The following is a 12,007-nucleotide window of genomic DNA, read 5'->3' as shown; positions in this document are numbered from 1 at the left end:
CTTCTTCTTCTTCTTCTTCTTCTTCTTCTTCTTCTTCTTCTTCCTCCTCCTCCTTCTGCCGGCACACCATCTTTATTCTATTTGAGCTGACCCACTGTCACCATTACCTTCACGATTTCTACCAACAACTTCCCATTCTCCAATCTTGTCTAATTCCTCAAGAATCCATCAAAAAATAATAATTTCCCTTGTATCCTTACTAACGAGACACCACCTGAAACCATATGTCTCTCTCGACCCTCTTCCTGGTACTTTTCATTGATCCATCGGCTTCACTCTGCATTTACCGTTCCAAAATTCACCATACACCTCCACAATTTTACTTCAACCTATCCTTTTCTGAATCTTAAGCAAGCCTAATTTTTTTAAATCATAATAATAATAAATAAATTCACTTTCACCTATACATCTCCGATAACCACGTGATCTGTTCCACCCTCTGCGTTTACCGATCCAAATTCACCATTCACCTCACGATCTTTTCTTCGACCTTTCTTTTACCTAATCTAATGCAATCTCTATCGAAAAATATTAATAATAAAAACGATCTCTTATAATGCTTCATCTTCCTCTTTCATGTGTGTTGTTCTCATAACTGTATCATAATTCACCACTCTTTTTCTGTCTCAACAGACTGCTCTCAATTCGACCTCTCCTTCATACTTTGTCAAAAAATCCAACTGCTAGAACGTTTCTTCTCTCCATTCTCTTAATTCGCCTTTATTGCATCCCTCAAACCAGAGTTGATGTCAAAGCCAACTGGTCCAACAAACTGGTCCAACACGTGGAACATGTCTTTCAATCCAGACAAATCTCACACTCTCACTATGTCTCTTCGAAAGGACCGTTTAGAAACCCCCCCCCCATCCACTTTCTCAACAATCTTCTGGAAGAAGTCTTTTCTTTCAAGCTTCTGGGTCTCACTATCTGCCATGACCTTTCCTGGGAAAGTCACATTTCCAACCTCGCCTCAAAAGCCAGTCGCCGACTGGGAATCCTCCGTCGTGCTAAGTCCTTCCTCGGCCCTCTTGAGCTCCTGACCACTTACAAAGCTTTTGTCCGTACCCTAATGGAGTACTGCTCTCCCCTCTGGGCTGGTGCTCCTGCCTCCCACCTTTCTCGGCTTCACACTGTCGAAACCAGGGCTTTTAAGATCATCGGCATCTCCCGCAATAAAGCTGAGTCTTTGGGTCTCTCACTCAATCACCGCAGGTTGGTCGGTGGTCTTTCTGTCTTCTACCGACTCCTCTCCAGCCTTGCCCCCCCTGCTCTCTCTGCGATTTGTCCCCACCACATTTCCACAGGGCGCTCAAGGTCCGCCAACAACCCCCTTCTGGTAAAACTACCAAAATCACGAATCACTGCTCATCTTCACTCTTTCATTCCTCTTTTTTCCCGCCTTTGGAATAAACTTCCTCACTCTATTCTTTCCCATTCTTCCCTCCAGGCTTTCAAAACAGCTGTTCACCACCACCTCTTATCTTCCCCCATCCAAATCCTCGATCTTTTCTACCCCCGATAATCCACCCAAGCCCACTTCCTTCAATTCCCCTGCTTTCCTTCCTGAAAGTCCCTGTAAGGTCCATCTTCTCTTCGCCATGTTCCCCGTCCCATCCCCATCCCTCTCCCTTCCACAGTTCACCTAATGTGTCTGTTCCCCACTGTTTTGTCCCTTCCACTCCCGCCCCTCTTGTCTCATGCCTTCTTGCTGTGAGTTGTGTGTTAGCTCTCATACGAGCCTCGACCAAGGTATACAAAAAAAAAAGCCACCCAATGCTCGCCTGTTTATACATTTATCGTTTTTAAAAGACTAGTCTAATAATTAATATTTTTTTATAAACCGTTGAAAGCATTTTTAGAAAGATCAGTGACGTCTGATCCAAATAATTTTAAAGCAATATATGTATTTGTATATTGTAATCAGTAACAAGAGCGCAAGTGAGCACAATATACGCCCGAACAAGAAAGTATATACAGAATTGTGCTACATCATGGAAAACAGCATCCTGGTTGCCATGGCAACCACTTTAGATGACGAACGTATGTCGCGACGCACCGTCTCCACAGTCTGTACCTATGTACCAAATATGAAACATGAACGTTGAAAACTTTGGGACTTTAGAGTGCGGACAGGAACGGATGGATGGACGGACGGATAGACAGACAGACAGGCAGACAGACAGACAGACAGACGGACGGACGGACAGACAGACAGACAGACAGACGGACGGACGGACGACAGATATCACATTATACGCCCCGATATATATATATATATATATATATATATATATATATATATATATATATATATATATATATGTATGTATGTGTATATATATATATATATATATATATGTATATATATGTATATATGTATATATATATATATGTATATATGTATATATATATATATATATATATATATATATATATATATATATATACATACATATATATATATATATATACATACATATATATATATATATACATATATACATATATATATATATAAGAGCCTGGTGTTGGCGCAGTGGTTAGGGCAGCAGTTTGGGATCCAAAAAAAAAAAGGTCCTGAGTTCAAGCCCCGTTGGGCCACTGAATTAATACACCAGGGGTTGACTCAGCCTGTCATCCTTCCGAGGTCGGCGAAGTGAGTACCAGTGTTCTGGGCCGGTGTATACCCCGGTTAAAATAGGTGTACCAGATCCCTGTGTCGTAAGAGGCGACCAGGGTTGCGTCAGGAAGGGCATCCGGCGTAAAATATGTGCCAAATCACTATACGGATCATAAGGATGATCCGCTGTGGCGACCCCTAACGGGAGCAGCCGAAAGAAGAAGATATATATATATATATATATATATATATATATATATATATATATATATACATATATATACATATATATATATGTATATATATGTATATATATATATATATATATATATATATATATATATATATATATATATATATATATATATATATATATATATATATGTATTGGGCGTATAAAATTAGTGTGGTAGAAAAAAACATTAGAAAGGAAAAAATAACTTGCACCAAAAACTTCAACATTTTTACGCTCACGCTGACGTTGACGCTCACGCTCACGCTCACGCTCACGCTGATGCTCACGCCGGGGGTATTGCTATCGCTCTCTGTTCTTCGAACAGGAGAGCTAAAAATGTCATAAATCGCATTTCTGAACTAAAAAAAATTTAAAACTCCAGTTTGCTATGTACGTTCGCTTTCCTTTATGGTTTTTTTTTCCAACTTAAATGCCAATTCACCCCTCTCACCTTTCTCAAAAACTCCTCACTTTTCTCCCTCAACTCACCCAACTCACCTTCTCGCACCACTCACCCCACTTACTCTTCCTTCTCAAAGTTGCCCACCCTCCTCTCATCCACAAAGCTGCCTCATCCCCCTGCCCTCTCTCTTCCATCTCATCACTCTACCTCCTCAAATCCTCAACTGATTTCTGCCCCCTCTCTTATTAATCCCCACTGTACCTCAACCCAGCACCACAGAACCTTTTCTCCTCCACATCCAGCTCCCTCCCCAAGCTCTTCTACAATCCCTAACACTCTTTCAACAACTCCCCTTACCTCCCCGCCCCCTCCTCGCTTGTCCTACCCACCCCTCCCCTGCACCCAAACCCTCCTCCCCTCCCTCTTAATTAACAGTGTGGACCTCAAATATCCCGGGCCTTCGCACAAACCTGACAGATCTTTCCATACAGGTTGCCACTGACAAACCAGACATAATCTGCCTAACAAACTTTCCTCCCTCAAGACATGTCTTTCTCCCTCGTATCTCTCCCTGGTTAGTCCATCCACCAGTATGACAGACCTGAACCTCGTCCTGGTGGAGGAGTTGCTGTTTTCATCAAAGACTCTATTCCTCACTCTCCATGCACTGCACTCACTCCTCCACACCCTCAGGAATACCTCTGGGTACAGCTTCCCTCCACTCCCACCTCATGTTTATATATGTGCTGTACCATCCACCAAACAGTGATGACTCCATCTACACCTCACTATCCAAAAACATTGACCAACTTCTATCCTCTCATCCAAACTCTCTCTTCCTCATATGTGGTGACTTCAATTGTCATCATGCCTGTTGGCTCTGCGTGGGTAACTCTGTCACCTGCCAATGCACTTCAGCAAAAGACTTCTGCGACTCATTGGGACTGACTCAATCGGTCAACTTCCTGACCCAGATCCCAACCAACGGTACTCCATCTCTTCCAGATCTGATTTTGACAAATTTCCCTGAAAATATCTGCTGTTCTTCGGGTGATCCAATTGATTCATCTGACCACGTGCTTGTCAAAGCAAACATCTCTCTGGCTGTTATTAGAGATCCACCTCAGCCCCGTCGAGTCTGGCATTTTACTCAGGCCGACTGGCAGCATCTGCAAGCAGCCATCAAACTTCAAGACTGGTCTCCCATTGCTACTTTCTCCAACATCAACTCATCCTGGGAATTATTTCAAAGAAACAGATCCCTGCACCTACAGACAAATAAGTCTTCTCCCAATCATCAGCACGGTTGTGGAATCCATCATCGCTTCAGATATTAAATGCTTCTTCTTCTCCAATGGCTTGATTTCTGATCATCAATTTGGTTTCACATCAGGTCACTCTACCCTGGATATTCTGCTTCAGCCCTCCTAACAATGAATGGAGGTACTCAATGCCGGACATGAAATCATAGTCATATCACTAGACATATCGCGTGCTTTTGACATGGTTTGGCACCCTGCCCTGCTCAACAATCTCTCTTCCTATGGTATCCAAGGCCATCTCCACTCATAGCTTGCAGACTTCCTCGCCTGTCACAGCCAACGTGTGGCCCTACATGGAGTTGTCTCATCCCCTCTTCCTGTCCAGGCTGAAGTTCCTCAAGGCAGCGTTCTGGGCCCTGTTCTTTTTCTGGTTTTCATCAATGATCTCTCCGACTCTGGAAAATCCTCCTTATCCCTTTGCTGATAACTCCACCCTCTGCCGTACCATCTATCATCCCTCAGACCAGCAAGCCACAGCTTCTTCGCTCTCTGCAGATCTGGATAAAATCACAAACTGGTCCAACACGTGGAACATGTCTTTCAATCCTGACAAATCTCACACTCTCACTATGTCTCTCCGAAAGGACCGGTTATAAATCCCCCCTCCCCCCATCCACTTTCTCAACAATCCTCTGGAAGAAGTCCTTTCCTTCAAGCTTCTGAGTCTCATGATCTGCCATGATCTTTCCTGGGAAAGCCACATTCCGAACCTGGCCTCCAAATCCAGTCGCCGACTGGGAATCCTCCGTCGTGCAAAGTCCTTCCTCGGCCCACCTGAACTCCTGACCACATGCAAAGCTTTCGTACGCAGCCTGATGGAGTACTGCTCTCCCCTCCGGGCTGGTGCTCCTGCCTCCCACCTTTCTTGGCTTCACATTGTGGAAACCAAGGCATTTTGGATCATTGGTATCTCCCGCGATGAGGCTGAGTCTTTGGGCCTCTCACTCTCTCACCGCAGGCAGGTTGGTGGTCTTTCTGTCTTCTTCCGTCTCCTCTCCGGTCTGCCCCCCCCCGCTCTGTTTGCGATATGTCCCCACCATATTTCCGCAGGGCACTCAAGGTCCGCCAACAACTCCCTTCTGTTAAAACTACCAAGATCACAAATCACTGCTCACCTTCACTCTTTCATTCCTCTTATCCCCGCCTTAATTCCCATACTCTATTCAATCCCATTCTTCCCTCCAGACCTTCAAAACAGTTGTTCACCACCACCTCTTATCTTCCTCCCATCCAAAATCTCAATTTTTTCTACCCCCCGTTAATCCACCCGAAACCCACCTCCTTCAAATTTCCTGCTTTCCTTCCTGAAAGTCCCTCTAGTGTCCATCTTGTATACCCCGTGTTACCCACCCCATCCCTCTCCCTTCTACCGATCTCCGAATGTCTGTTCCCCACTGTTTTGTCCTTCCCTCTCCCATCCCTCGTCTCATGCCCCCTTGCTGTGTTGTGTGTTAGCTCTCATACGAGCCTTGAAATTGTATATCAACAACAACAACAAAAAAACATGGTAGAGGAAACTCGGAGCGAGAAAGAGGGTTAGAAGATGCGGGAAGGAAAAAGATATGAGGCTTGGTTGAGGCCTGGTCAAGTTGAGTGAGGCGTCCTTGCCTTGATTGGATGGGTTGAGCAGGCTGCAATTTTAACCACACACGAAGTGATATGAAGGCCAGGCGAACCCGGTGTTAGTGTCCCCAGATTTCTGAGACAGGTTCCTCCTTCAACTGGGGAGGAGGGTGCGTTGCAAGGAACCTCAATGACGCTCTGGCAAGTTCTGGTGGGGAAGACATCACACGACCATCACTCTTTCGGTCCTCATCTCAGACCCAATGCAAACCTCACCCGTCCCTGCTCTCTTGATCTGATCTTTCTCCTCAAAACCTCAGTTATAAACTGTCGCTCACGTGACGTCATCAGGTTCATTCATTGGTTGACCAGCTCAATTCCATTGTCGATTGTTCTGATTCAATAGAGAACTCAAGGACAGAGTGTTATTTGTCAGGCCGATGAGATGAGAAGAAATGAAAAAGGTTATTAATCAAATAAATAAATATTTGGAGAAATAAATCACCGATAACAGTGAAAAAGACAAAGGAATGGAGTTGGGGTGGGGGACAATGCCCTGCTAACCACTGTCTTGGTAGACCTAAATTGGGATTTACAAAGCATGTACTGTAGACATAACTATTACAATGTAACTAATCTGCTAATTAACCCTTTAACCCCAAAGAGTCCATTTTTGTTCCAATAACCTGCCGATTTGGCCGATAACATTCATCTTTTTACTTCCCATATGATCACACTCATTCATGGCAAAGCAGGACATGTAATACTACAGCGCCTGGTTTGCTGAAGCATGGAAAAAAGGAAAATTGGGAAACGTGCCGAATTTCATGATAATATAATATTTCAAATTGAATCGAGTCCAGCCGTCTGCTTCGTCAATTGGCTGAATGCTGGAGTGACGTCACTGCTGGGGTTGACGAACAGCTGACATGGTCACGTGCCTTAAATTTGCTCCGACAATGAACCAGTTCATATATGTTCATTATTTATTTGTTTTTACAACCATGAACCGTGAAGGCGGGTCGACAATACTAGAGGGCTCGGTGGAAAGTGATACCTATAACTATATCAAGGTATGAAGGTGACTAAATAAAACGCCCCACCAGCATTACCCCACCCCAAAAAATATAGCCTGGTGTTGGCTCAGTGGTTAGGGTGGCGGCTTGGGATCCTAGGGTCCTGAGTTCAAGACCCCAGGGGTTGACTCAGCCTGTCATCCTTCCGAGGTCGGCGAAATTAGTACCAGTTCCAGTGTGTGTACCGGCAGAGGGGCACTGCATTAGCGACACAGTCGCGCTTCAAGAAATGATAGCTACTCCGGCAGCTAAGCTGCCATACGATACGACCACCACCACCACCCCAAAAAATTGTCTTTCAAAGAAGCGTGAAAAACCAGAATGTTATGACGTCAAAAATAGATGTAATCATCGTCATCTTCATCATCCTCATCATATGTTAGAGGTGAGCTACTCTTGTCGCTGGTTGTTCCTGACTTCGATTTTAATGACTAAAGGAATTCTGAACGTGGCCAGTCATGATTAGATGGTCTAGTCTTTTGGTAAGGTTGCGCAGCATCATTCACACCCACAAATGGATTCTCATGGTCGACAAGACCGTGGCCTTCTGTCGTCTGCTGACGGTACGGTACGCTTTAAGAACGCAACCCATGACGTCACTGCCGTCGTATCCGATTCCCTCTGCAATGCTTCCTCTGGAGGTGAGCACACTAAACTTTTAACTGTCCCGTAACGGTCTCCAAATGACATCATCGGACTTCACGAATTTGACATTTCTTTGGGCAAAATGACGTTTGACCACTTCGGGAATGTAACCCCAAGGAAACTGATGTCGAGTGCATTTTGCAGTGAGAGCGGTTGCATCGTGGAGCATGCTGTCCATTATATGAGAGAGACCAATGTCTCTGCCGTATTATTTTACCTTAAGTTCTCACGGAGTCTTCCGCGACTTCCATTTGGCCTTATAGCCGCTGATGGGGGTCTGAGCACTTCATGTCACATTGAGCTCGAGTCTATAACAGTTGCGAGAGCCCCCATTATGCTCGGTGAACGTTGTTTCCACCTTGGGAGTCAACTTGTGATTTTAATGGTTCGGTCATTGAACGGCCCCGTGAGAATAAAAAGGAAAAATCAAAATTAGAAGACACTGTACCACCATCGCGATCATGCATTCCCAAATTCCCGACACGTGACTTTTGCGCGACACCACCTGCGGGCCGGTCATGGGACACCCTCATCTCGTGTCACGTTGAAACCCTTTGGCTCCCGACCAGTGATTTCACAGATTCGAGAGGTTCACCGTGCGGTGCTGCGGTTTCGAACCGCAATGTTTGCTGCGCGTTACACCGGAAGGGGGTCCAATTGGTCCCGCCAGATTCTCTGCTCACAGAGTGCTGGTCGCATTGGAAGGGTGGAGTTGGACGGGAGGAATGGGGGAGGAGGGGAGGGAGGAGGCACACGAAGAGGGCGCAACACATCCGGGATTTCCCATTGGCAAAGCCACTCCTCGATAGTCCGCGTTCCGCGTGTAACTGTGAACTCATCCAGCACATCAGAGGGTGCAAAGAGAACCATGAGCGGTAATTCCATTGCGCCGGACAGGCACTGACACCGGGTCTCTGTGCTCCGACCACCGGGACACCAAAGCGAGCGGAGGCGCGTCGGATCCTCGGATATTTCTGGACAGCATTGCGATCCCGAGACGGACGCGCTCGGTACGTGGACACCGTCGCCGGATGCCGGACGGGTCTCATTCGGACGTGTTACATGGAGGGGGCTTCAATCCGGTTGCTTCGTGAGCTTGCGGAATTCGACCTCTTACCCGCTCCGAGACAGTGACATTTGAGCGCGTGAAGTCCGAAACAACCACGACTACGAGTTTGTGATGCGTACGCAGCTTTAGACGTGTGAAAGGTGTCCATAGACCATTTATCGCGGGGACAATTTATCGACCATAGACCATAGACCATAACGATTCACGGTTAAACAGCGATTGGGGGGGACACCCCAAGCTAGAAAGCCTCACTCTGCCTCCACCATCCGGAACGTGCTGGACATCATGTGTACAAAGTTCTGTGCACTAGGGAAATGTGCGACACCTGCAGGATCGACCCCTCCCCCCCCCACCCCCATTAGCTCCGATTGTGCTCCCATATACGCACCTGTCTGCGCAGGCCTCTATATTTGTGTGTAATGCATTTGGTTGTTGCTCTCCATCGTTCTCACGCTGAGGCCTCAGGAGCGACGCTGAGCCGGCTCGCCAGACACGGCGCCAACACGCGATCCCGCGCGCCGTGCCATGCCGAGGGCGCGCCACGCACGCGCTATATTTGCCACGGTGTTGCCGCGTGCCGAGGCGAGGGGCGCTTCGCTTTCGAATGGGCGGGGTCGGAAGAGGGCGGCCGTTTGCAATTGGCGATTTGGAGGCGTGCGGGTCGAGTTTACCTGCCTGAGTTGGTCGTGCAATTTCAGGAGCAGCTTTCCTTTCACTTTCGGTGCAATCAAGGAGTTTGTCACTCTTTGCAATTTTCCGAGCCGAGAGGATCCACATATTCTTTGGATACCGTGCTCGAATTGGTCGAGCACACGTCCCGGATCCCAATTGTTTTGTGAGTCGTTTCCATGGGTATTGGGAGTCATTAATAGGGAAAGCTCAAAAATCGGCCCAAGCTCAAAATGCTGAGTATACCTGGAAACCTCTACGTGACTCACACCTGCATGTTGCCCACAGGGCTGGTCGACCGCCGGTGCTATGCGCGCCGATAGTCGCGCTCTGTACCACCATGTGTAGGACAATGCACGGATGGAGTTCAAGCACAACTTCGGTGAAATAAGTATGGGGAAGGTGAGTTGCAGATATATTGTGAAAGGTTAACCAAAGTTTCACGTCACCCGGCTTTGCCGCAAATCCGATGAACCCATGGGAAAGTGCATTCATTTTTGCTTTTACCTTTCACAAATTTGCGTTGCCTGCGATGGAGTAGTGACCTGTCAAGAGGCGATAGATTCTTACATTGGAACCATTTGCCACTAACCTGTAGACACTCCGATGCCTGGCTGACTCGACGTCCCCGTTGTTACAGAGACTCTGCGTGATCTGCGCGCTGGCGGCGCTCTTTGCATCACACTGCTTCATGTGCACAATTCCAGACAATATGGAGAATCTCACGACGAGCATCGTGAGTACATCCACGTTCACATTTATCTTTCATGAAAGCAGCAAATCACACTTACATCGAGTCTCAGATTGATTCATCGCCGTAAAGTTTTCACAACTTAAAAATTCGGCCATGCAACTGTTGCGCGATATTTGTACATCATCGGCGTGACGATATCAGTTTACCTTTATTTTATACTGTGGGGTGAGGAAGACCTGTGTTGTGAGCAAACGACTCCTAGTCCAAGGAGTTCAACAATGACATAGTCAAATATGACAGAGCCAGTTGATAAAGGAATGACTAAAGACCTCCCAGACCCAGATCGGAGACCCTAACCGTTGATACACCATCAAGTCTGGTTTCATAACTTCTTTCTATTTCTACTATTGCTTCTTTATACATTCGTGGGTCTTCGTGTTTTAGTTACCTTTGCATTCATGGTGTTCCTTAGCTTTAACTAAGGACTACACACGCAGACACACGTTTATTGGAAGAACAAGTCTTCCTCGTGAAGTTTAGTGTCGCTCTGTGTCGGTGCAAAGTTAGAATAATGAATGGGGTTAAAAGAATGTTGATCAGGTACGCTAACCACCGTGGGAAGCAAGGAGAAGCTGATGTTTTGGGCCTCATACTAAGGGTTACACTGGAGTGTCAGCATCTCTTTGCTTCTCATTGAGGTTAGCATATTGGAATCAACGTTTTGTTGATTTCATCCAATGCAATAATATTGCTTTGACAAGCACTTGCTGACTTTGTATTTTCAAGTTAAGTGCACGTGTTTAGCTTTGTCACAATCTTGTTAAAACACCTTATATCAAGGTGTTTCTCAATGAAGAAACAGTTCTACCCAGAACGGTTTTCAATGTGAACTTGTGAAAAACATGTAATCCTTGTACACTGCCCCTTTCGTTTGATAGTCCACATACGTAGTCGTAATGCAATGTGGAGATCTCTTCCCTTTCCTGAGTTTCCATGAATTCTTCCTCTCCCCATCCCATCCTCTTCTCTTCCCTTTTATCAATTACAGTTTGCACATTGTAAATCTTCCTCTCTTTTTGTTCATGATATGCAAATCATGAAATACTACATAACACTGTGACTGGTTCCACAGTTGATTTCTTCCAGATTGCTTGTTTTGTTTCTGTTTTTCATGCAGTCTCAACTGTTATAGGATGTAATGTAAATAGATGAGAAAATAATTTGGTTGGATGGACATGGAAAATTCTTTATTAATCCATGGTACTGTCACCTCGACAGGTGTGCTAACGCAGAACCGCCACGTCGAAGCAATGTGCTTCGCAAATGCACGAGTTGAAGGGAATCACTTTTATGGCTTCCACTGGATGGGATCCAAATCCCACCGGTCTCGTAAACCAAATTGTTAACAAATTCTACCCCAGGGATTAACCACACCCCGGTCAAAACGGTTTGGGCATGTGCGAGATAATGATGGGTTACCAGATGACTCATGTACTTAAGGAATAACAGTTTATTGAAAGAGACATAAGGCGATGCAAATGGAGAATCCTGAGACAAAAGGGCAGACTGAAAAAATGAATAGAGATAAAGTTACTCTCAGCACTTTTTTCTATTATTATTTATGGAAAAACGCAAACAAATGTCTGTGCCCACAAAACAAACACATAATGAGCATATATATATATATATATATATATATATATATATATAT

General features: G+C 45.6%; 2 protein-coding genes across 9 annotated transcripts in view; one reads left to right on the top strand and one right to left on the bottom strand.

Annotated features, from left to right (window-relative positions):
• The window catches only part of LOC147034822 (uncharacterized), a 497,607-nt gene that overhangs the window by 394,006 nt on the left and 91,594 nt on the right, over window positions 1-12,007 (bottom strand). The window lies entirely within an intron of this gene.
• Window positions 8,619-12,007, top strand: part of LOC147034823 (uncharacterized) — a 54,478-nt gene continuing 51,089 nt past the window's right edge. Inside the window, exons 1-3 of one of the 8 annotated variants that reach the window (XM_085890305.1) lie at window positions 8,619-8,739; window positions 9,891-10,004; window positions 10,243-10,338. In XM_085890305.1, the coding sequence (XP_085746431.1) occupies window positions 9,963-10,004; window positions 10,243-10,338 (138 nt within the window). In that variant the 5' untranslated portion in view covers window positions 8,619-8,739; window positions 9,891-9,962. Of the gene's footprint in view, window positions 8,875-8,934; window positions 9,769-9,890; window positions 10,005-10,200; window positions 10,339-12,007 lie in introns of those variants that run through there. The other 7 variants (XM_085890276.1, XM_085890312.1, XM_085890291.1 and 4 more) reach the window with 7 other exon arrangements.

This window comes from Eptatretus burgeri, chromosome 1 (genome assembly GCF_056783735.1).
Source record: "Eptatretus burgeri isolate ZD-2024b chromosome 1, Ebu_testis_v1, whole genome shotgun sequence".
NCBI classification, from domain to species: Eukaryota; Metazoa; Chordata; class Myxini; order Myxiniformes; family Myxinidae; genus Eptatretus; species Eptatretus burgeri.
This window is presented reverse-complemented; position numbering and strand designations above follow the sequence as displayed.